The sequence below is a fragment of the Lissotriton helveticus genome, chromosome 4_1 (genome assembly GCF_964261635.1).
Source record: "Lissotriton helveticus chromosome 4_1, aLisHel1.1, whole genome shotgun sequence".
Classification (NCBI taxonomy): Eukaryota; Metazoa; Chordata; class Amphibia; order Caudata; family Salamandridae; genus Lissotriton; species Lissotriton helveticus.
In genome coordinates this window covers 1,654,601,626-1,654,628,205 of record NC_136063.1, presented here as the reverse complement: position 1 = coordinate 1,654,628,205, position 26,580 = coordinate 1,654,601,626, and the positions used below count along the sequence as shown (strand labels likewise).

The window sequence follows — 26,580 nt, the reverse complement described above, 5'->3', positions numbered from 1 at the left end:
GATTTATTGCTGGGGAGAAGTTTCTGGACCACTATGATACCTGGAAAGATATTCATATGAGTTATCTGAAGGACAATGTATTCATCATAATTAAATGTGCACCAATGTGACAACAACTTGACTTAGTGGCGGGCCTCACCAACATTGAAATAGGTCCAAAATCTATTTATGAAATCCAGTGGCAGGTCTGTGAGTAGTACTACCTATGTCTTCAGCTCTGGTCACTTTTCACATCATGGTGTGTCTGTAGGTACCACTCTCACAAACGGGTGGGGGCCAGTGCACCTGTGGCATGTGACCCCTCACAGTTTGTTATACGAACAAGCTCATCTGCAGCTTTAGGCCACAGGGGCACGGTTCCAGACAATGCAGATGGCATTGCCCACAACAGAAAGTGGATCTTTGGAGACCAGAGTTCCCTGAGGATAAAAAGGACATATTCTGGATGACTACTAAAGGGATTGAGGGTCGGTCCTATTTCACATAATGTACCTAAAGATGATGCTGCAACTAAAATCAATAGAAAAGAAATTGGACTTTGAAGAAAGTCCCATAGGCAAACAGTCCTAAGCAGACCCTAAAGGCTAATTACATTTTTGTTACTGCCAATGCACATCGTTCCCTTTGGCTGATTTTCGCACTACACTCAACACATTTGCATTTACATTATCATCAACCAGGACTTCTTGTTTTGATCTGATTCTGATCCCCATTTTGCATAACATACCTATATATGGAAATGGCAATGGATAGCATTAACATTTGGGAACATGTAGACAATAGGGCTGCTATCCCCTTTCCACTCTTACCTCTATATGCAAACACACACCAACTCACCTGCCTGCTTTATGTCCCAGTCCAACACGTTTACTGACCTTCGTACGATGTGAAAAGGACAGCAGTTAATCCCTGCATTTTAAGCCGTGGGATTGGCTAAATCACCTTCAGCATCCCAAACAGTGTGTTTCGCAGACACCATCATTTCACAATGCACTTGCCTCCATACTGAATGAAAACTGCTGGCCTTCTCACCCCATGCCCGGACCGCCACATAACATTAAAATAATGCAGCCATCACATGGTAATTGATCAAATAGCTCACAAATATCTTTAAATCAACCTTTGAATAGAGAGTGAAAAAGCAAAGTCGTTAATTTATTGTCCATAACCACCTTGTTTTGGTTCCTATTGTAAAGGTGGCCTATATGGATGATATTACACCTTGTAGGAAGTACAGCAGTGTTAGCGCAAAGAAGGAAGTACACCTTCTAAACAGCTGTAGCAGTGCTGAGGAGGAAATTAATCTTTAAAATAATCCATCATAAATATCATTTTGTATTTTCAATATGAAACATTATATATGGTGATGTTGAATCCTTAAAACAGTAGGATGTACTTCATCACACAGTTGAAATAATACTCCACTTTCGTTGTGATGTTAGTTCAGATTAGAAATTCTGTGTTTACTTCAGTATTAGATGTATTCCGTGGGCATTCTCAGCTGGAAGGGAAAAAATAAAGATCAGATAGGCACAGCATTGTTTGCTATTACTTTCTGCTGATCACAGACCTATATACCCCTGACGCCTCTCTGCATCGTGTTACACACCCCTTGTACATGCCTATGGGCTCGCAATAAGCTTGATGGGCGATCTTGCCTTTTGACAGTCATCCTCAGTTGACTCACAGCGCTCCATTCTTCCTTCTTTTTCGAGACATTTGCTTTTCCCCGCCCTAAAACAAGAACTTGTAGGAAAGTTCCTAGACTTAGGGCCAGACGTATCTATGTTTTTTTCGGTTGCAAACGGCCCGATTCGCAGAATCGAGGCATTTGTGACTGGAAAAGAAGCATTTTACCATGAACCAATAGTCCTGGCCCCATATATATTTCCCTAAAAATTGTTGTTCAGAGATTTTAATTTTTGATGCACAAGTTACTTACCTTCGGTAAAAATATATCTGTAAGAAACATTAGTTAGTGTTAGATTCCTTACCTTAGAATATCCTTAGGCGTCAGACTGGATCCGGAAAGTTTTCGTCAGCAGTACCCCTGCGCGTCGCTAGGCGTCGTCTGCAGCTCCGCATCCGTCGTCGGCGTCGTGATCGCCGGGATGATGTCGTCGGAGTACTTAGACGCCGCCCTCGCGCGCTGACGTCAGTTCTGTACATAGCTGTCCGCGCCAGGAACGCAGAGCCATGATCGAAATCGACACTGGTGCCATGAAACTAGGGACATGAAAGGGATGTCCTTAACCCTAGATATCAGTTCGCAGAACGGGGAGGATCGGTGGGGTGGTAAGGAATCTAACACTAACTAATGTTTCTTACAGATATATCGTTACCGAAGGTAAGTAACTTGTGCATCTGAAAGAAACATGTTAGTCTTAGATTCCTTACCTTAGAATAGATACCCCAGCAATATCAACCCCGGTGGTGGGTCTGCGAACCAAGATCACACCAGAAAGTCCTGGAGAACGGAACGGCCGAAAAAGCCATCTCTCCGGACTTGGCTGTCCAGGCAGTAGTGCAGAGCGAGTGCCGCCTTGGAAATTCCAACGCGCAGAACTGATAACATTGCGCGTTCTCTTCGGTGGCGAATAGATCTAACCAAGGCTCTCCCCACTGCTGAAAGAGACCCTGCGCCACGTCCGAGTTTAGACGCCATTCGTGATCCTTCATGCACCGGCCACTGAGTTTGTCCACCCTGGCGTTCAGGGAACCTGCCAGGTGTTGAACCACCAGGGTGATGCCCTGATGTTCCAGCCATGTCCAGAGGCGCAGAGCCTCCTGACAAATGGTCCACGACCCCACCCCGCCCTATTTGTTGCAATACCACATGGCGGTGGTGTTGTCCGTGAACACCTGCACTACACTTCCCTGGACAGAGGGAAGGAATGCCTTCAGTGCATGCTGGATCGCCCGCAGCTCTAGAAGGTTGATATGGAGCTGGGACTCCGCCGGAGACTAGAGGCCTCTGATCTCCGCCTCTCCCATGTGCCTCCCCCCCCCAACCCAGGAGGGACGCATTTGTCACTACTACGCGCTCCGGTAGGGAGAGGGATCTGCTGCTGACCCAATCGCAGTCCGTGAGCCACCACTGCAACTGTCTTGCTGTGCCCTCCGAGATCAGGACGTGGTTGGACAGGTTGCCCTGATGTTGAGCCCACTGAAACATCAGGTCCCACTGCAGAGCCCACATCCGCCAGCTGACGTGATGCACCAGCAGGGTGCAGGAGGCCATCAGCCCCAGAAGCCGTAACGTCAACCTGACCGAGACCCGGGATAAAGGCCGAAAGAATATCCCAAACCCGCTGTTGGGAGGATGAACCCGAAACTGTACAGAGCCCAGAACCGCTCCGAAGAAGAGGAGCTTCTGAGAGGGACACAGGTGTGACTTCGGCACATTGATGGAGAACCCCAGCTGGTGCATGAGGTCGGCCGTAGTCTGGAGGTGGGAGACGACTGTCTGGGGCGAGCCCACATTCAACATCCAGTCGTCGAGATAGGGGAAGACCGAAACCCCTGATCTGCGCAGATGAGCTGGGACCACCGCCATCACTGTCGTGAACACCCGAGGAGCACTGCTGAGGCCTAAAGTGCACCGGCAGGACGGTGATGTGGAATTACGCGTCCTGCAAGTCCAACGCTACCATCCAGTCTCCAGGATCTAGGGCAGCTAGGACCTGAGCCAAAGTCAGCATCTTGAACTTCTCCTTCCGGAGGCAGCCGTTAACACTCAGGAGGTCCAAGATAGGGCGTAGGCCTCCTTTGCCCTTCTTGGGAACCACAAAGTAGTGGGAATAGCAACCACGTCCTACTTCTGGCCCAGGAACGCGCTCGATGGCCCCCTTGGCCAAGAGGGCCATAACTTCCTCCTGCAGAAGTTGCAAGTGATCCCCCGACATGCGGTGGTACTGCGGTGGCATGGCAGGAGGGGTCGCCTCGAAGGGAGTAGCCCCTTCGGACGATTTGCAGCACCCACCTGTCTGACGTGATGGTACGCCAGTGGAGGAGGTGATGGCGAACCATGCCCCCCACTGGCGTCGAATGGGCCTGACATGCCGAACTAGGAAGGCTTAGAGGCAGATGCTGGGGGGAGCGGATGTGGACTGACCCTGCCGTTGTCCCCCGGCACCGCCACGGCGGTAACCACGTCCGCATTGAGACTGGTTCTGCGGCCTGTGGCTGGCTGGACGTGTGGGGGCGCCCCTTCCTTGGCCACGAAAGGGGCGAAAAGCGGAAGTTTGCTGCCGCTGGCCTAGGCCCAAGGACTTGGCCGTAGCCCTGGAGTCTTTAAAACGTTCTAGTGCACTGTCCGCTTTGTCGCCAAAAAGGCGACGGCCATCGAAGGGCATGTCCATGAGCGTGGCCTGGACATCCCCCGAGAAGTTGGCAGACCTCAGCCAGGCATAGCGACGAATCGCCACTGTAGTGAATATCGCTCTGCCCAGCGAGTCCTTGGTGTCAAGTCCACATCTAATTGAGTACCGTGCTGCATCCCGCCCCTCCGCCAGAGCTTGGGCGAGCCGTGTCCGGGCCTCCTCCAGACACTGTGGCAGCACGTCCGCAACCGTATCCCACAGAGAGTGGGTGTAACGGCCAAAAAGGCAGGCGGTGTTGACAGACCACAGCCCCAAACTTTCATTCCAAACTGATCATTCCTTTTGGATTCCCAATCCGGAGGAGCGGTCTGGAATGCAGTTTGGGACGTAGAGGCCTGGATCACCAGGCTCTCGGGGGTGGGGTGAACGGACAGAGAGCAGGGGTCACCCGGAGCCGGGCGGTGGCGTCAGGCCACCTTCCGATCCACAGGTAGGCCTGTAGAGGGCTTGGACCAGGTGCCCATCAGAACGTCGGTGAGGGCCTCGTTAAACTGCAGTAGAGGCTCCGAGGAGCTTGCCTGTGGTTTGAGCACCTCAGTGAGGAGGTTAGTCATCACGGCCGTGACAGGGAGCTCAAGAGCCAAGGCCTTGGCCGCCCTGTTCAACACCACGCTATAAGTAGCCCCCTCCTCCGAAGCCACAGAGGGAGGAGAGACGAATCCAGTGTCGGGTGAAGTGTCCAGACCACTGGCCTCCCCCAGCTCTTCTGCCCAGGCCTGGCTTAACTACCACTGCTGTGCCAGAGGGTCCTCAGACCCCTCCCAGTCCTCCTCGTCATCCATCTCCTGGAAACCAGGCAAAAATGATGGAGCTGGGTCGTAGGTGAATTGCTCACCCATCAACTTCGGAGACGGCGCCGCTCCAGCGTCGCACCCGGACCGGGGCTGAAACTGGGGCCGGTGTCGTCCGAAAATGGCACTGGGAGCGACACCCTCGGGGTCGGCGCCAACGGAGGAGTCGTGAGGTCGACTGGCGACGACCCGTATCCAGGTTTGGATTCTGTGAGGCCCTGCGGCGCCGGGATCAGAGTCGACGGCGGCGCCGAAGAACCCGACAGCGCCAGGGCCAGAGCCGCCGGCCCGCTGGGGCTCCCAGTCGGACCCGCAGTGCCTGAAGGCGCCTCGACAGGTTCCGACGGAGGGAAGTGAGACCTCATGGCCATGAGGAAAGCATGTATCTCCTCCGGCGTCACGTGCAGCCCAGGGACCGGCGGGTATAGAGCTGGACGCGGCACTTGCGGCTCCGGCAGAGCCGTGCGGGCGGTGTCGCCCGAGCCCCCGGCCGCGTCGCGCGAGCGTCGGGGGGAGTCGGAAGAGTGATGACGCCTTTTCGACTTCTTTTTCGAATGCCTCGACTTACCGGAGGACTTGGAGCCCGAGTGGTGGTAACTCGACGAGCAGCGATGACTGCGGCTCCGCAATCGGTCCCTCGACTTCCTCCTTGACCGGGATCTCGAGCGCGCGGAGCCGACTGCCAGATCTCGAGCAGCTTACGGGACCGCTCCCGCCTAGCCTTCGAGGTCAAGGCCCGGCAGTCGGGGCACGACTTGTCACCATGGTCGGCCTCGAGGCAGTAAAGGCACCGACGGTGGGGGTCGGTCACCGACATCAGGCTGTGACAGGCCTCGTAAGGTTTAAAACCAGGCATCCCTATCGGCACCGCGAGTCAAAGTCGACTCGAAAAGTGATCAAAAGAGATCAAAAAAGTTAGTCAAAAAATGACTAGATTACTGCTCTTCCCGGATCTGCGCTTGCTGGAGTGGAAAAAAGAAGAACTGACATCAGTGCGCGAGGGCGGCGTCTAGGTACTCCGATGACGTCATCCTGGCGTTCACGATGCCGACGACGGACGCGGAGCCGCAGACGACGCCTAGCGTCGCGCAAGAGTACTGCTGATGAAAACTTTCCGGATCCAGTCTGACGCCTGGGGATATTCTAAGGTAAGGAATCTAACACTAACGTGTTTCTTTCGGATTTGTGTTTTTGGATCACTGGAGAAGTAATTTAGCTTGGGTAGACATTGCTGACCTGGGCTTCATTTTTATGGACGACAGTTTAAAAAATGGTGAATGTATTTCAGGAACCATGACACCTATATACTTCATATATACTTCATTTTGGTTTCAAAAGGGTCAAGTACTGTTATAGAGACAGAAAATAACTCCCCAGAGCAACCCTTCTGCATTTTCCAAAATGGTGGCTATAATAGACAAAGAAGAGACATATATAGAAATTAAACCCATAATGTTTATGATTTGACTATGAAAAAAAAATAATGTTTATCACTCCTTTTTTAGACACATTTTCATAGTTCACTTTATTTATTTGTTTAAGCAATCGCTCATGGTACATTTGCAGAATGTTGAACATTTGAGAAGATCATAACTGACAGGGACATCTTTTTGCAGCTCAGGTTTTACATGCATCGTAGGTTTACCACCCCATAAATATGTTCCCAACCAAATTCACACTGATCTTTCTTTACATATGCATGCTTCAAAACATTTACACATTTTCTGATCAAGCAGAAAGCTCTTTTAATGTGTTCACACACAGAAACTGACATCGGTGGAAGGTCACTTAATATGACTCATCTCTTGAACTCACTGTACCGAAAAACGTCAAATGAGTCCGAACTCTTTTTCCACACAGAAACAAGGTATTTTTCTACATCTTTGAAATCACATTCTTCTTCTGTCTCAGAAAATCCTTTTAGAAACTTCACAGGTTCAGCAGTTAAAGCTCCAACCTTTATTCCAATTTTGTCATCACCCGTAAGAATATGTGCCTTGAATAGAACACTGGGCATCTCCGGGTCAATTTTTTTGAACAGAATATGAAGTGGGATTAGGTGTCTTTCCTCACCGTTTTCATAATGTATCCATAACTCTGACAATCTTTGACTTATGAACATTGCAACAAATCTAAGAAGCATAATAATAACATCTGTGTCATTTGACAGTACAATGACTTGATTGTAACCTTTTCCAACAGCCCACTCAACATGTGGCTCAACACAAAGGTCAGCTTCCTCCAATTTGCTGTTCAGTTCTTGAACAATATGGCCCATACCATTTAAATATATTTATGCAGGCACCAACTCCTCATTGACAATCATTTCACTTGCAATAATTGGAAATTCAGTGTTCACTGAAGCATCAGCAATGTTTTGGTGAGTTAACATCTCCAAGTTCATCGTGTTCGATGTTGATACCAGAATTTATCAAATTGCACAGGCATAGGTGTCGAAGTTTTGATGCAGGCAAGGCCAATGTTCCATTTGTAGACATTTGTCTGATTCTCTCACATTCTTTGACAGATAGTTCAAGATAACTGTCAAAGACAATGTGCAGTTCTTGCAAGGAGCACACTGACTTCGATATCTGTAGAACTGCCTAAATGACCTCTCCTAAGTTTTGCATGGATAAAATCTTGACCATTCGTAATTGTGACATCTTTCAAAACAACAACAATTTTCAATGAGGACACCTTTTTCAATTGAAATTCTTCAGGTAAAAGCTTTTTCTTCGAGCTCTTGTATGAGCTTGTACTTTATTGGTTTAGTTGCAGCATCTTCCTCAAATAATGCGTTTGTTGGAAGATCATGCAACATAATGCCCTTGATAAATTCACCCCTTTCTTTTGCTCCATCCATCTCTTTATGTGCGTGTGAAAGCTTTTTTTTTGTAACCTATTTTGTAGTTTCTGGTTGGATACAACTCGTACTATGGCAATTAAAGCGTGAAGGTTTAGCTTTAGTGATTATGTCAAACAGCTTTTTCTTTTACAATACAAATCTTTCCTTCTTCAGTTCTGCATATAGTTTTGATCCATGTTCCAGGACATCCAGTAGACATGTATTTATATCATTATCCACATATTGTTTGGTCACGAAGTTGTGTACTTGACTGGCTCAGTCATTTGAATGGGGTTTCCTTGCTGCTTTATGAAATGAAGAAGGCTTATTAAAATGTTCCCCTGTCTTTCCTACAAGTTTGTTGTGAGAAACTTTCACGATAGTCCATTAATTTTGAATTTGTCATCTCTCTGAAAACATTGCAAATAGAAAGGACTTCATGGCAAACTAGCTGCCACTGAGCAATATACTCATTTTTACGTGTTTGACCAACAATACCCTTGGAGCATTTCTGTGATCTCTGGATCATCTGTTCCAGTTTCACATCTGGAGACACAGCATTGAACTTTCCCTCTCTGTCTTTGACAGAAAATGTCTTTGGATGGATTTTCTGTAGCTGTAGGGTTTTTCCACCTCTAGCTTCTTCACTGTTTCCAAATACCAGGACCCATATCTCAGGCAGTTTATACAATCGAATTCGCAAAACACAGTGATCAGTGACTCCACCCTCTTCACAAGCAACTCCCAATTAACTTATCGATTAGCATGTACCAAGGTTTTCACTAGAGCTATCATGTGTAAAACATTTTCCCAGTACTTGCAAAGATCTGATTTTTCTTAACATTCTTTGACAAACTCTATGAACTTTATTTTCAGGTTTTCTGATTTTTAACTGAGTGTATTGAACATTGCCTGGCTTTGCATTATGTCTTTTGAATGAAGTACACACTGTGCCTTTTTCACTTTTGCCGACTCAGACGGAGGGAACCGGCGGTAATAGTCATTTAACATTTGTAAGAAGGTTTAATGGCATCTGTGCTGTTGGTACTGCTGCAGGGGCTTGAGCAACTGGTGCAGGAAAAAACTCTTCCTCGTCATGATCATCCTCCTGCGTCTTTATTAATAGTTCTGACGGACTTCTGGCCGCTCGGAAATTGTCGTCCTCATCAGATTGCTCCTGATTGTCATCTTCCTCTGAATCCAGAAGCTGTTCAGGCAACTTTAGGGTGAAAGAGGCGGTAGAGTAGAGCCTCTTCTTTGTAATAATGAAGCCCCCGTCGACGGTGAAATAAAAGAGGCAGCAGGCGGAGCAGCGGACCAAACCTGCAGATCCGTACATGATGACAAAAGAGGCGTCGACGGACCCACCGTCGACGGTATCGTCGACGGAAATATTGCATGCTTCGTCGACGGGGCTTTCAATGTTGACGATGTTGTAAACGACAAGGTTAGTTTCGTCGAAGCCTTTGATGACGATGTTGACTTCGTTGACGACGAAGCTGTCGACGGCGGTAGACCTTTCGTTGACGAGGAACTTGACGACGACGGTGAAATCTTCAACGACGAAGCCGTTGTCGACGATGATGGACTTCTCCTCGATGGTGTGGTCGTCGACGGCAAAGCTGCCGTCGACGGGTCCCTCGTCGACGGGATGACTTTCGTCGATGGGCTAACCTTCGTCGATGGGTCTCACTGAAACCAAGACCATCGTCGACGGTGAAGAAGCCGACGACATCACCATCTGAGGCATTGGCGAAGAGAAAGTAACAGTCAACGTGGAGGAAATACTGTAGACGGGATCCGTCGACGGAGCAGCCGTCGACGATGAGGTCGTCGACAAGGTCTTTTTCTGAGGTAATTTTTTCTCTGACAGTCTTTTAGATGGCAAAGACTTAGCAGACTTTTTCGGGGGCGTTTTAGGTCCAGATTTAGAAGGTGGAGAAGCCTTTTTTGCGGTAGAAGAGGAAGGCAAGCTAGAATCCTTAGCTTTTTTTAACACCTTAGCCCTAGGAGAAGATACCTCTTCCTCAATCTTTCTCTCTCTGGAAGTTATAGAAGACCCCAAAGCCAAACCTCCTACCTCAGATAGAGGATCATCTTGGTCCTTAATCTTCTGCAACCATAGTAGAAGACGACCGTCTCTGTCTCTCAGGGTCTTCTGAGGAAAGGTCCTGCAGATCTTACAATCCTTTACCTCATGGTCTGGATATAGGCAATAAATGCAATTTTTGTGGGGACCTTCTTTAAAAAGCCTAATCTTTCCACAAGACTCACATGGTCTGAAGAGAGATTTTGAAGACATTCCAAAAATAGGAGAAAAACCAGTCAGGTTGAGAAGTACTGAGCAGAGCTCAGGGAAACTCCCTTTCACACGACGTGCGGTAGAAAATCTGAGAGCCGGAGTCTCTGGGGAGAGCATTCTAGTGGGTGCTGGCGCCTGATTGGCTGTAGTTTGGTCTATACAAAATGACTAGTATAGTCATGAGTGTGGAAGTTTTTTCCATTGTAGCTTAGGGCTACTTTACTTCCTGGTTGGTATTACCAAGGGTTTTGGTTTTCTTATATACAAATTATTGCTTTTTTATGTACCGTGGGACTCCCACTCCGACGACGGGGAATGATTCAGGCATGTGAATCTATGAAAGACACCCCAATATTGGAGAATCAATGTTATCTGTGTGATATGTGTATACACGTTGTATAAAGGACTTAGATGCAATATAACAAGGAAAAAGAATAACGAAAGACAAATCAGAGGAGATTTAGAAATGTAAGAGAGAAAGAGTAAAGATTATACAAAATTAAAGAAAATTGAAACCATGAAAAATAAAAAGGAAAATGCAGTTGGATTCATTTGTGAGAAAAAAGTTGCAATGGTTTTTTAACCAGCAGAGTGGGGATACTATTGACGAGAATTTTATTTGCTAACAAAAGGTTTCTGTGAATACTGTGCAAACCATCTGTGTAAATAAAAGCATAAGCTAAATGCAAAATCTGTAATAGGTAATCCTTCTTACATTTTATAGGCCTGCAAATAAATAAAACTGCTGGTTAAAGTTAGCCTAACTGTCGATGCCATCTTGACTGAAAAATAATGTATCAACACTGAAAGGCTTGTTTTTAACCATGAATAGTTGTTTTTGCAAAATATTTTCCTATTACTTGTGTTTTCCCGAAGCTTTCTGTTAGCTCATGAATAGGCATTTCTTACATTTGACAACTGATAGTGAGTTCTCACAAAGAGAGGAGGCAACATGAAACATGATTCATGAGAAATAGTCTGGAATGCAAAATACCAATGACATAACTTTCCAAGGACTAATGTCTGAAAGTCTATTGTACCAGCATGTTCACATGGGAAGTTTACTAATTACCAGGAGTTTTCTGATATTCTGTTGGAGGAGTAAGCAGAAGAAAGAAAATTATATTGCAACTTAGTAAATTGTGTGTTGTGTTTTCCTAGAGTAGCTGGCTGGATTCACTGCAGTCTGGCAGGGCACTCTTCTCTGAGTTTTTTAGACTTCTCTACAGGAGAGGTTATTTAGCCTATTTCCTTTAAGTTTGCTGATTTGTGACTGTGGATATTTTCCAGTCTGATATTCGAAGGCTTTATGCTTGTACATTGATCCTCTTATCAGAACTCTTCATTGGGTATCTGAACTCACACCCTTTTCCCCTATTATTCCAAATCAATTTAGATTAGGGAATTTTCATTATGGATCATGCTTGCTATAATATAACAATGATTGCTATTATTCTAATATATTATGTTACCTCATATTGAAATATCAAATACTGGACTGTGCTCATTTCTAGTACTAATACATAATAGATTAATTGTTACTGAATAAAAATTGAGGTACATGATGGATTGAAACTAAAAACTTTAAATTCACACCGATTCTCTTTCTTGACTGTATTAAAAGTCTTGAATGATTAATTGTTACGTAGATGATCGTCCTTATTTCTCTTTGTCAATGAACTAAGGTCCATATGGCCAGTGGTGGGGGTTATTTAATGATTATACCCAAAGAATGGGATATATATATAAAGCCTTACTATGTCACCTGGCATCCACTGACTTTTCTAACATCACCTCCCAGTTTTTTCTCTGCTCTTGCTATATCTACCCCCTTTACCCACTCTCCTCTTTTGATCACTTCAATGCCTTTTCCCGATGTTTCACTTCACCCACACCTGACTGGAATATTAACCACAGTAAGTAATTACCAGCACATTTATTTATCGTTTGCTGTAATACAGATGTTCTTTTGTTATGTTGATTTTTTTTACTTCAGTTGATTGTATGTACTGCGCATTGATACCCTCGATTGAGAACGCTTTATAAGAATGCATATATTAGTGAATATGACAATACTGCACATAAATGTGACCTGATCATCAATGTGCAATGCCGTTACATTCAAGGTCAAAGTTATTTTGTGATGAGACAGGATGACACAATCCTTTTGTGTGCCAAATCGTATATTGTAGACACATTAAAAAGTCAAGCTTAAGAAGCATGGGAGGCCCTTTCTTAATGGAGGACCGGCAAGTACAAGATTCTTTGAAGTAGTTGAAAGGAAATGCTGAGGGTAATGAGATTCAGCATGGAGCACCCAGAATCCTTCAGAAAGTAAGAAGCGATACAGGATCTGCCCTTGCTACTGCCTCCTAGTGTCCGCCCAAGAAGCCTCTGAGATATTTTGCTCTTACATTGGGCCAGAGCCCAAGAGCTAAGAAAACATCTTCGGTGTGTGTTCTTATGACAAAAGAACCCAAAGTGCCGACCCGTTTCCTTAGCAGTTCTACCTAGTAATGCTAATTTTACACAGGCCAACCTAGACAGGCCTTTCAAATGACCTGCAATTCCAGAGCTACTTTAAGAAGAGAGAACTTCATTAAACGGATCCTGGGTGCATCACACATGGTATTAACTACTCATGGCCCTCTGAAAAAGAATGCACTTTTATATCTATTTCCAGTTCAAGTAACTTTTTAACCTAACTGCTTCTATTCTGATCTTCAAAATGTAAGCTGGATCTCATGAACGCATCCTAGCTACCTTTAGCTGGGACTCTTTGAGCTTAGCCAGACCTACTTTCAGGGTGGTTGGAAGTTGATCCTCTATTGCCACGCAGTGTGGCAAGTGTGTGGTGCAAGATGAGTATAGGATTCTTGATCAATGTCCACACAGAAGACTCTGCTTGGCAGATCTCACAGCTCCTGTTTATGATTAAAGAGCTGCCAGCTATCCATCACATCTATCACAGCCCTTGTTTGGTTTAAATGATGTGCATATTGAGAATCAATTCTTAAGTTTATCAGCTTCACTTTGCACATCCTGTCTCTTCATGCCTTTCAGAGGCTTTGTTCATTTGTTCTGAAAATTCAACCTCCTTGAAGTCCAGCTTAATCTACTCCATGTTGTCTAAGCCCACAAAAGTCCAGGCTGGGGGGAGTTCAGTTTAATAACTTTTTGATATGAGATAAAAACCATTTTGCTTCTTTTATCCAGACTGTAGTACAGGGCAATGGGGCACTGAGTCCAAGTTGCCATAGAAGCGTGAAGTTCACTAAGAGGATTGTTTCATGTGTAACATGTAATTCTTTTTAACGCCTTTCTTGGGTGTTTTTAATGGATCTATTTCAATTGCACTTCATCTGGAAACATACACATCTTGCTACAATTATGTTTTCTTAATTGAAAAGGGCTATTATAGGCTGCTCAAGAAAATTCGATACTTTTGAATCTGTTAAGGAATAAAGTAAATAATCTGAAATATGATATACATTCAACAACAGTTGTGTTGCATTCTCAATCTTTATCATCTAGGCTATGTCACTGTGAATTTTCACATCTTTTATAAGCCCTGTTTTGCCATCCACAAAATATTTAATTTACAAATTCATATATAAACTATTGTTATACCCTTTCACATGGTGCTCACATCCTAAAATATGATGTTGCAAAGCAGCCTCTGCTCTTTTGAAATATTCTTAAGAATTGTACTGTTAAATGTACCTTTTACTGTGGAGATTAGGAAACTGCTTTCTTCTTCAAAGTTTTGAACCATCTACAAGGAAAGAATACACATTAAAAGAGATCTATTGCAGCGCTTCTTAGCCTTTTGACTTCTGTGGACTCCCACTTAATCATTACTAGAATTCCAGGACCCCCACTGAATGACTACTGGAATCTAGGCCCACTCACTGAATCATTAATTGAAACCAGGGAATGCAACTCAAGCAATTCAAAAGATTTACCCCTCAAAACAATACACAAGAATACAGAAACAAGCCTTCATCACACAATTGCAGGAATTATGACAGATTTAATTTAGTTCACAAAGAAAGAAAATACAACTTTTCATTTACAAATGGGGCTGGGGTCGCACACTACTCACACACCGGCGGTGTCGCCCCTAAGGACTCTGGTCAATGTAGTAAAGTGTTCGCGATGCATCATCTTTCGATCTTCTGCTATCTTCGCTGTCTTCGCCATCCCTGGACACGTGTTTCGGGGTATCACCCCTCGTCAGCAGGGATAGGCCGTGTACTGGGGTTGCCGATGGCTGCCAATATCTGCCAGGTATAGTACCACTCAGGCGCGTAGGTGCGGGATCCCAGGCTTGTCAGCCCACTGCTCATGGGAGCTTTAAAGTTACAAATGGGGGTGGGGTCGCACACTACTCACACACCGGCGGTGTCGCCCCTAAGGACTCTGGTCAATGTAGTAAAGTGTTCGCGATGCATCATCTTTCGATCTTCTGCTATCTTCGCTGTCGAAAGATCATGCATCGTGAACACTTAACTACATTGACCAGAGTCCTTAGGGGCAACACCGCCGGTGTGTGAGTAGTGTGCGACCCCACCCCCATTTGTAACTTTAAAGCTCCCGTGAGCAGTGGGCTGACGAGCCTGGGATCCCGCACCTACGCGCCTGAGTGGTACTATACCTGGCAGATATTGGCAGCCATCGGCAACCCCAGTACACGGCCTATCCCTGCTGACGAGGGGTGATACCCCGAAACACGTGTCCAGGGATGGCGAAGATAGCAGAAGATCGAAAGATAATGCATCGCAAACACTTTACTACATTGACCAGAGTCCTTAGGGGCGACACCGCCGGTGTGTGAGTAGTGTGCGACCCCACCCCCATTTGTAACTTTAAAGCTCCCGTGAGCAGTGGGCTGACGAGCCTGGGATCCCTCACCTACGCGCCTGAGTGGTACTATACCTGGCAGATATTGGCAGCCATCGGCAACCCCAGTACACGGCCTATCCCTGCTGACGAGGGGTGATACCCCGAAACACGTGTCCAGGGATAGCGAAGATAGCAGAAGATCGAAAGATGATGCATCGCGAACACTTTACTACATTGACCAGAGTCCTTAAGGGCGACACCGCCGGTGTGTGAGTAGTGTGCGACCCCACCCCCATTTGTAACTTTAAAGCTCCCGTGAGCAGTGGGCTGACGAGCTTGGGATCCCGCACCTACGCGCCTGAGTGGTACTATACCTGGCAGATATTGGCAGCAATCGGCAACCCCAGTACACGGCCTATCCCTGCTGACGAGGGGTGATACCCCGAAACACGTGTCCAGGGATGGCGAAGACAGCGAAGATAGCAGAAGATCGAAAGATGATGCATCGCGAACACTTTACTACATTGACCAGAGTTCTTAGGGGCGACACCGCCGGTGTGTGAGTAGTGTGCGACCCCATCCCCATTTACAACTTTTCATTTTAATAGAAAGGTCAGGCCATCATCCATACTATGTTCTATTTCATGCATTTGCACTGCTCTCACAAATCTGATGACAATAACTTAATTTTTAGCCGCCAATTTAAAATTTCTTCACATTTACAGAATGTTTTACAATTTTAAAATGATGTTCTTTATTTATATACACTATATTAAACAGTTTATATTATTTAACTTTCTAATCAGTCATGAACTCTCTGAGTAGGTGTCGCAGACCTCAGGTTAAGAACAACTGCTCTAGCGCATTTCAATATTTTGTAGTACCTAATGCAAAATAACACCTTTTTGCATATTTCAACACATTTTTTAATGCTTTTCATAAACATTAAGAAACATAGAACCTTCAGAAAAGCTAATAAGGAGATTATTTGAGACCGCTTTTTCATCAACACTTTTTATTTACACACATCAGCATGAGATGGCGGGTTGAAAGGAAATGCCCTCTCCACAAACCAATGTCTTCCTCCATTTGTTTGAGCAGTGTTGCTGGCAGGGGCGTACCCTCAAGTGGGGCATATGGGTGTGACACCCCCCAAATAAATGCATTCTTGGCTTGGCATTTGGGTCTGAGGCATGACTCATGCCTGCCGTCTCTGTGTTAGTTTTTCTCATTGTGAGCACAAATGAATGACATAGTGTTAGACCTGTCAGCCCTAGGGTGGTCTTACCCTGCATTTTTTCCCTTTGTGCCTCATTTTTGCCACCATCTTTTTGTTGGACCTAGGCCTCTGGGCTCCTTACCACTGCCAAACAGTGCTGAGGTACAGGTGCTCTCACCTAATAACATGGCTGCCACAGGCCCCTGCTACTGCGGAGTGGCCATTAAACATACACACACCAGTAGTTAGGAGCAGGCTGGGACATACTGATACTGTATCTTTGCCGTCCCGCCTTTTTGTCCCATAGACCAACATGTAGAAGCTCCTGGAACCTTCTAGCCCAGGGAGGAGTTAGGCTTTGCCGCCTTTACAGGAGGGTCACCTGACCTAGGGGTATAAGAGGAAAGGAGTGAAACCTGACTAGTCAGTTGGGGCACCACTGCACCTGGGGTAATTTCTGCCGGTGTATAGGTGGTTGGGCCTACGTGGGAACCTTCACTACTGAAACTGACTGAGCTTAGGCCCTGCTGTACCCAAGATAGTTGAGGGACTCTACCTGCCTGCTGATCTTGTCCAGTGAGGGGGAAACCCAGAAGACCAACTCCAGTGTGCTGCAGGCAACCAGCCTGCCTTTTATGCCTGCCAACTCAACCCCCCTTCTTCCCCCAAGACCCTGCAACTAAGAGCTGCCATCCACCCCCCCAAGAGAGGTGCTGTGCCCACCCAGCACTGTGTTGAAGGAGTGGACTGCCTGCTGTGAGAGCTGCTGCTGGGGGATCAACAGGTAAAGCGCTGTGCCCACCTAGCGCTATACTGCCAGACCTGCACCCACCTAGCGCTCTATTGTCAGAACTGTGCCTTCCAAGTGCGATCTTGAAGGAACTGTGCGCCTTTAATGCTTCTGGAGTGAACTCCGCACCTTTTTGCCAGCACTGATCTCCCCCCCCATTGAGCCTGCATGTGGCACCCCAAGCGCGGTGATAATAATCGCGCTGCAGGCCCCCAAGTACCTGCAAGTCAGCGCCGTGTGAGGAAGCGCGCTGCAGCCGACATCACAGCTGAGGCCCGGGCGTCGTGAAGACTGAGGCGCTGCCTGCGCCTCAAGCTCGTGTGTGCCTTTGGCTAGGGTGCTGCCGCCGAACGCGCCTTGGGCCCAGAGATCACCGCTGCGGCCCCGGCGCCTCGTAGGAGGAAGCTGCTTCTGCCCCGAAGTCATCGCCGCGGCCCCCGAAGCCTAGGGAGGGCCTCCGCGGTAGCGGAGAAAGCAGCGTGGTCATCGCCACTTGACTAGGGCGCCAGCCGCATCATCGGCCGCGCTCCCCTGGAAGTCGCGCACCCATTGGTGGGTGCAGCCGCGCTCCCGAGGGACACGCTCTGATTGGCTGGGAGGCCGGGAAGGAGCTGGAAGCTCAAAACCGGTCCAGACCTCAGCGCGGGGGCTCCGAGAAAAGCTAGAGCCCCCCTACCTCCCCCAGCCCGGTTTGGAGTGTGGGGAGGCCCGGAGTAAAGGCGCAGCAGCAACAAAGGCCTAACTGCGACCGGAGAACAAAGCAGTGGCGTCACTAGGGTTGGTGTCACCCGGTGCGGGTAACTCATGGTGTCACCCCCTCACAACTTACCGGATGGACCAACTCACCCTCTGCCTGCACCATGTCCCCTCTGCCTGCACCATCTCTCCCTCTGTCCGCACCATCTCCCCTCTGCCTGCACCATTTCACCCCCTGCCTGCACCATCTTTCCCTCAGCCTACACCATCTCACCCTCTGCCTACACCATCTCACCCTCTGCCTGCACCATCTCCCCTCTGGTTGCACCATCTCTCCCTGTGTCCACACCATCTCCCCTCTGCCTGCACCATCTCTCCCTCTGCCTGCACCATCTCTCCCTCTGCCTGCACCATCTCTCCCTCCCCTGCACCATCTCTCCCTCTGTCTGAACCATCTCCCCTCTGCCTGCACCATCTCTCCCTCTGCCTGCACCATCTCTTCCTCTGCCTGCACCATCTCTTCCTCTGCCTGCACCATCTCTTCCTCTGCCTGCACCATCTCTCCCTCTGCCTGCACATCTCTCCCTCTGCCTGCCCCATCTCCCCTCTGGTTGCACCATCTCTCCCTGTGTCCACACCGTCTCCCCTCTGCCTGCACCATCTCTCCCTCTGCCTGCACCATCTCTCCCTCTGCCTGCACCATCTCCCCTCCGCCTGCACCATCTCTCCCTCTGTCTGCACCATCTCCCCTCCGCCTGCACCATCTCTCCCTTTGTCCGCACCATCTCCCTTCCGCCTGCACCATCTCTCTCTCTCTGCCTGCACCATCTCTCCCTCTGCCTGCATCATCTCCCCCTCAGCCTGCACCATCTCACCCTCTGCCTGCCCCATCTCCCTCTCTGCCTGCACCATCTCACCCTCTATCTGCACCATCTCCCCTCCGATGCACCATCTCTCCCTCTGCCTGCACCATCTCTCCTCCGCCTGCACCATCTCACCCTCTGCCTGCACCATTTCCCTCTCTGCCTGCACCATCCCTCCCCCTCCGCCTGCACCCCCTCCCCCGCCTGCTGCTCTTTTAACCCTTTCCTCCTCGCCTTCTCCACCCTCCCCTCCTCCCCCCATGGTTTCTCCCTCACAGTTCTCGGCTTTTCTCAAAGTGACTGAAATAAACGCTGAGGATAAGTTTAAATAGACAGACAAGAGGCGAGGCTGCAGAGCTGTGTTACATACACAGTGTAACCAGATGGTGTCACCCCATGTGAGGGTGTCACCCGGTGCGGTCCGCACCCCCCGCACTCCCTAGTGACGCCACTGGAACAAAGGTAACTCCCCTGGGGGAGGGCGGAGACATCAGCGGGGATAGCGGGGCTGCCAAGGAGCCACATCAAATCAGAGTGGCAGCCCCGTGACTGCTCCTCCCCTCAGGAGACTGCAACCGGGCTACGAAGGCCCCATTAACCCCTTCCTGTGGAAACTGCCAGGGGCTGGGCCTACCGTAGACACCAGGACTGCATAGTAAGTTGCGGGGCATTGGGGCCTACGCCCACGGGGAGGCCCCGTTTCAAGATAGCCATAGAGGTGTCCCCAGGGGCTCCTGGGGACCCAAGGAGTTGACCAACCGCCCCTCTCAATGCTGAGTGCTGATATTCACCATATGCTACAAGAGCTAAGTTGATGAGGTTATATGCATGCCCCTGAAGTGTACCTTGATGACCCTGTTTACAGGAAATCTTGCCTTTATTAAGAGGAGAACCTAATGAATGTTGTGCATGTTACTTTGATGTCCCCCTATCTAGGAAATGTTTGGATGCTGTATTCATGCTCCCAAAGTGTTGCCTCATTGCGGAAGTACAGTGGGGATGTTACCTGTATTAATGTTGCTTAAGAGATGGTGCCTATGATGTCCCTGAATATCAAAAGTGCTATTTTTATTAAATTGATGTTTGAGAGCTGGCTGCTCCATTTGCCTAGTATCTAAGAAGTGATACCTGCCTGAACTAAAAAAGTAGATAAAGAGACTAGGTTTAAACAACAACCTTGTGTGGTGTCAGTCTATTGCGTGCAAGTTACTGTCTCAGTGAGAGTGTGTGCTGCACCGCTGCTTTACACATTGCCTTCATGTGCCTTCCTGCCTCGGTCAAGCTACCGTGTCAGAACTGGTGACCCCCAGTTCTATCACATAGAAATTACCTTTGCAGTAAATGAGAGAGAAGGAGACAGATACCCAACTGGTGGCTGATTTTCAAAATGTGAAACCAGATTACCTGGAATCAATACAGGCTTCCCTGCTTTTTCAAACTGTGTGTTCCGTGGAAAAAAAACACAGCACTCTACTGCTGAAACCACTGAAATTCCATTAAAAAAACCTTAACCGAGTATTCTCATGCATTGCCCCAAAAATATGGACTGCCCAACCTCCTGAAATCAGACTAAACCCCTCAAATGCATCATTCGAAAAAGATCTCCAATACTGTACACTATGTGTCCCATTAGTCCTGCACATGTGCTTATCCCTGGATTTCTGTAAGTTGTGGACCCTGTGTTAGTCTCTCTTAAGGCTTATATCATCACTTGTTCTGTCCTTGATAATAAAATTGTTCTTAATACTCCATCCTTTACTATGTGTCCCCTTAGTCCTGCACGTATTCTAATCCCTTGCTTCTGGATTTTTGTATGTTGAGGACCCTGTGTTGGTCTCTCTTGAGGCTTCTATCATAACGTGTTCTGTTGCCGGCAGACAAACCAGCGAACAGGAAACTCAGGTCCACCCCCCCAGAAAAGCACAGGCACACCACAATGGTCCATGGTAATTGGCCCCAATAATGCACACACAGCCAGAGGGGTGAGCGCATTCCTAAAACACCATAAAGTCAGATGCCGCATGAAGTTAGGAACACATAGCCAATCAGGGCACAGTACATGCAGTGTTCATGCGTCCCTCATGCCAGAAATCCGGACACGTTTCACACTGGCCCCAACTGTGTCCACGTAAGGTCAAGTCCCACCTGCATTTGCTATCAGTTGTGTTACTTATGACTCCACAGACAAGGCCTGCATTCTTTTACCAAACGAGGATCGGCTGAAATATTTTTATGATACCCACAAACTGATAAAGACTCGCTCAGATTGAATGTACTTACAGACAGTCCTCGGACCCACTTCTCTAGATGTGACACCAGTTGAAGTGTTTGATTAAACCAACTGTTCCTGTTTTGCCAAACACCTCTTGTCTTTAATTTTTTCAAGGTAAATTCATATTCGAGCAACAGTTCCATCCTTGCTAATGATGCTGTCCTTTATACTCTCTATCTCATCAAACACTGCAAAGCGCTCTGATACCCGCAAGGGTCATGTTCATGCTATATAAAACTTTATAAATAAATTTCACAGACCCCAGATTTTCTTCTTTATAACATATGAGTGCACTTTTTAAAACTTGAGTTCAGGATGTGCACTGTATTAAATCTTTGATTCAATAAAATTGATTTATTAGACTATAATGTTACTCCATATTTATTAAGAATCTAGGCCATGTTTAGGGTTTACATGACTATTGGCGTGCCTCTTAGTTCTCTAGTGGCATTGTTAGACACCTATGCATGTCATCAGATCATGGCTAACCAAAACATCATCGAGATCGATTAAATGGGTTGAGGGTCGGAGCCCGAACACAGTTATAACGACTCATATGTGAACACACATTCGATCAGTATTCAAACAAGGCAAGACCACAGAATATGTTACAGGGTACAGTTATCAGAATTGCATTTCTAACAAAGGTAATGCAGAAGCAGCTTAGCTTTCTTCAAATTACAGGGAGACCAGTGCCAGTCATGAATTCCAGTGTGGATTTGCTGAGTACCTGATCATGGTCAAGGTGAAGGGATGCCCACTCCCCAAGGGAGAAGACTTTATTGTGTGTTTGTCAGTCACGCCTGGTCACGTGAGGATGGAGCCAAGTGTATGGTTTTAGTAAGTACCCCGTACAGTCCCAAGAACATCCCTCTGAATTGGCCCAGTGTTTGGCAGTAACAAAGGATTGGGGGGAGGGGTGATATTGCGGGGACACCCCCAGAGTTGTTCGGAGGCAATGTGCCAGTTAGCAACACTATCAGTGGTCCAAATTCAAGGCTGAGAGCAAAGGAAGATTTGAGGACCTTGTCGCTCTATAGGTAATTTACACTTTTCAAGACCTTCCCGTGCCAAGGTGCCCCAAAGAATGGTCTACAACCGTACGTACTGCTCCATTGGTCCACAATGGGGCTTTATGAACCAAGAGAGATGGAAACGCCATGAGCTTGCGGCTCCTCCGTCCATGTCACATCATAAGAGTGAAAGACGGACAACCAAGGAGGCATCTCTTCAAGCAGGCCTGCCATGGGGCTGCGTTCAGAGCACACAGCTGGAACAATTGTTTTGACAGCTGAAGGACATGGGTATAGTTCCGCATGTTGGGGAGCCGTAGGCTTCCTAAAGCATTGTCCATCCAGAGCCTGGGTGCTAGCAGCCTGGGTTTGCACCCACTTCAGAAGTACACCTTAATATCTGCATGAATGGCAGCAAGCAGGAGGGGAAACATGCCAAAAAGATAGTTAAACCGAGGGGCCACAAGCATCTTAATTGTATGCACCCTCAAGATAAAAAAATATGGGAAACTCAACACAGAAGATACCAAAAAAATGATGTGGCCATCTTCTTACAAAATACATAAAAAGACCAATGCCACTAAATAAAAAATAGGAGTGCGATCAAACTCCCAACTATGAAAAACTTTGGGGTACCTTTTACAGTTAAATAAGTGATAACTTTTGTACAAATGTCATGTTTGGTGACTACTGGATTTTAATTAAAAATATTGTTTAATGGTGAAGTTTGGATTTTACGTAACCATTCCAAACATGCTAGTTTTAGAAAGCTGTCACAAAATTAACCCAAAGGACCTGGATAACTTATGATACAGACAAATGATGGTCCAATTGAAAAAAGCAACAAGAAGCATGGGAGAACTGAATCTATCAAAAGATCTCCTACCACTATATGGAAAAGAAGAAAAATAGTCTCATAGATTCAATCCACAGTTACGAGGTTAGGGTAGCAGACAAGATTTCAAAAACAGAAGATTAAGACACATACACATAATTGCATTTCTGGACGTTTAGTTACATATAAGTCAGTCTCAAATACCAAAATTGGATAACGTGATGAAGATGAGTGCTCGTGTGGATAAGGAGTAGAAATAGATAAAAGAAAAACGGGGGGGGGTCCTTTAGACCTTTTCACAAATTATATTACTGTACATTGAAGCCTGTCCGGTATACAATTTCTAAAGACATATATTGCATCTAGAAGTGGTCCAGTTGTTAAATTACTATTGGCACTCAGCACAGATATCCAAAAGATCCAGGATTTTTGAAAAAACGTTGATGTTCCTACCTGACACCTGGGGGCGGGTGCGGGAGGGGCAATTGAATGCCTCAAACACGGGCCTTCATCAGGATTAGGAAGATGAAGAGGCGACCTGGATGCTGAAGTCATCCAACTAAGAAAATAAACCCGGATAATTCCACACAGCAAAAGGGCCAAAAGGCTGCACTCTGATGGGTGAACAATCTCCACTTTAATATATGGTTGTAAGAGTGACCATAATGGGAAGAACACATGCCTTCAAATTCAGCTTAGCCGCATGGTACAGCCTCATTTCCACTCAACTGGCCATGGCTAGGAAAAGATCCACAATTGGAGTTTGGGGTACACGAAATGTAGTTAATCACACGGACCCTGCAGCTGCTACTGCTAATGCATCCTCTCTCAAATAAAGTTTTGAAAAGTTGCCATTTTGTTGTCCTGCACATTTAGTGCCTGCAGCCACTACACTGGGTCACTTGACTAGGTGTAGCTGGCAGTTGGCCTTTGTGTATGCCTCCTTGCTGCCCGAGGACTGCGGAGCTGCTGGAGGTTTGCTTTGCAGCTTGAAACTAGGACTACTACAGTGTCCATTAGTCAGTTAGCTGGAAGAGAACAGGCTCCTGACCAGCGACTTCATCGGCCCGACGCAGTGCGAAGCATCTAATGCAAGTCTTCACATCGCCAGTTCCAGATTGGTGGCTTCATCAGACCAGACGCAGCATGCCGCATCTCAACACCTGCCTGCAGCTTCAGATCGGCGGCTTTGACAGCACTAACCCAGGGCAAAGCCATACCATACCTCCCAACTCTTGTTCGACGCAGCGGAGGCTGACGCAGACTTTGCATTTTGATTACAAGGAAACAAGGTAATGTCTCAGCAGACCCACCTTGGTTCTGTACCCACCCTTCATCCCATCACGGTTGGCCTGAGCTTGTGGCCAGATAACCATAATTGGCGCCAATTGCTTATAGGCACTATTTTTTTTATAAATCTTTGAAATTCAATATCTCCGGTTCTACTGACTGGATTCTTTTGTTGTCATTCCATTTGTTCAATTTGACTCTATTTTCTAAATTGATGTGGACATTTTTGTGTGTGGGGTTTTCACTTTCTTACTGCTTATGGGATGCATAAATACTTTACACATTGCCTCTAAGTTAAGCTTCACTGCTTTTGTGCCAAGCTACCAGAGGCCGTGTTACAGAAGTGACCTGGGGGTGCTACAGGCATTTGCACCTGATTTATGCTCTCCTGGGGCACTTTGGTATTACGGAAAGGGTTGCAGATGCTCTTGCAGCCCTTTCTGTAATACAGATATCGCTGGCCCACATGTAGCACCAGTGCTATAGATGGAGCATGTTCCCTCATTTGCATGGTGGCCCTATGCAAATGTGGGAATATCTTGCCCTTTGCGCCCGCAATGTATTACCGAGGTGGGTGCAGAGGCAAACATGCCCATAGGAAGCACACCAAAAGTGCACCACAAAAAGATGCACCCCCTGGCAGCAGCCCTGTCAAGGGTTGAAAGGAGTCCTATGGAATCCCCACACCCCCAGACATACCTCTACACATCACTGCACCCGCCTGCAAAGAAATCTCTCTCCCTTTTTAAAGAGCAGGCAGGATGCCACCTACATAGAGAAAGATGGGCCAGCTTTTAAACAGCTGCTCTGTATTTATCTTGAATGGCACTTTCCCTGTTTGCACCCGGCACACCTGCTTTAAGGTGCACCATGGTGCAAACAAGTAAAGTGCAGCCTATCTGTAATAGGGTCCCAAATGGTTAAACCAGCATAATTGAGTGACTTTTTGTGGTTTACCCTGACAGGTATTGTGTTTTGTTTTTTTAAGTAGAATTTACTCCCCACTTAACCAATAACCCTATTTCTCACATTTATATGTGTTTTAGTATCACGCACAAATCACCCCTTAGGGTATCCTAGTGCTGAAGCAGGAGCTGTATGGCATGAGCTAAGGTAAGGGTTAGGTGAGGATCCAGTTATTTAGTTTCTTGTGGAAATTAAAGAAATGAGGAGGAGGCTCTAATGTGTAAAGCCAGGTAATTCAGTCCTGCATATGCAGGGGATGTGTCCAGCTGAGTGGAGGTGTTTGGTAGGCTTGTGGAAGTTTATGCGGTTGTTGAGGTACATGTGGCCAATAATGTTGTGTAAGGCATTATATGTGTCCGTGAAAAGTTTGAAGAGCACTCGTTTGTGAGTTGGAAGCCAGTGGAGCTTTTTAAGGAATGTGTTGATGTGAGTGAGAGTGGGAGGATGAAAATGAGCCTGGTCACTGACTTTGTACGGTACAGAGTGTTCTGGTAAGTTAAGATTTGTTTCTAGCACACAGTGTATTGTTGTATTCCAACTTGCTGGTGACGAGAGCTAGGGTAATGATTTTGCAAGTGTTGGTGGGAAGCCATTTGAAGATCTTCTTGAACATCTTCATTATGTGACAGCAAGAGACAGAGACTGCATTCATTTGATCGGTTATGGTGAGTTGGTTGTCAATTACTATTCGGCGGTTCTTTGCATGGGTTGGCGGGAGGGTGGTGTGAACTTGAGGTCAGCAGGCCACGAGGTGGAGTCCCAGAGCAAGGTGTCTTTCCTTAGGATTACTACTTCTGTTTTGTCTGTGTTTAGCTGGAGGCAAATGGTTTTCATTCATCTGGCGGATAAATTGGCCCTAGATTTTCTGGCCTGTTTTGGAGAGGGAGAGTATGAGCTGGGTGTCATCAGCATAGGATATAGGATTGTGATTCCGTGGGCATGGGTGTTGCTAGCGAGAGGGGTCATGTAGGTGAGAACATAGTAGAGCTGAGTAAGGATTCTTGTGGAACTCAGCAGAGTTTGACAGCGTCCAAGGTGAATATAGACAGCTTAAGCCATCTTTTAAAAAATTCCCTGCACCTGCCTTGAAATGGACCAAGCTTCGAATTCTATGATTGATGAAGAAACTACAAAGCAAATATTTTTAGTTGGAATTGCTTCTGCCTATGACAAGGAATCAACGCAATTTCCAGGCAACTAGTTTAAACGGAGACCTCTCTGTCTGGAAGTGGTTTGTGATGCCTGGACTAGATACCACTGACCGACTATTTCTACAGTGGAGGAGAAGAATAATGAATAGGACATCACACAGAGCCTAAGTCTATGCCTAAAAATGCAGAACTCTGAGCCAGAATACAAGCTTCCACCTTTTTTAAATATGTGCTAGTAAGAGGATCACAAAACCTTAAAAGGCTACTCTTAACCTATAGCTGCTGGCTTTTTCTGGTTCCCTGCTCCTCTCTCTTACAAC

General features: G+C 46.8%; 1 protein-coding gene across 3 annotated transcripts in view; it reads right to left on the bottom strand.

Moving 5' to 3' along the window:
* Window positions 1-1,134: 1,134 nt before the first annotated feature.
* The window catches only part of UBP1 (upstream binding protein 1), a 550,328-nt gene continuing 524,882 nt past the window's right edge, over window positions 1,135-26,580 (bottom strand). For 2 of the 3 annotated variants that reach the window (XM_078688332.1, XM_078688330.1), the window contains 2 exons: window positions 14,044-14,095; window positions 1,135-1,501 (listed from right to left, as the gene is read on the bottom strand). In XM_078688332.1, the coding sequence (XP_078544458.1) occupies window positions 1,464-1,501; window positions 14,044-14,095 (90 nt within the window). In that variant the 3' untranslated portion in view covers window positions 1,135-1,463. The remainder of the gene's footprint in view (window positions 1,502-14,043; window positions 14,096-26,580) is intronic. The other variant, XM_078688331.1, reaches the window with a different exon arrangement.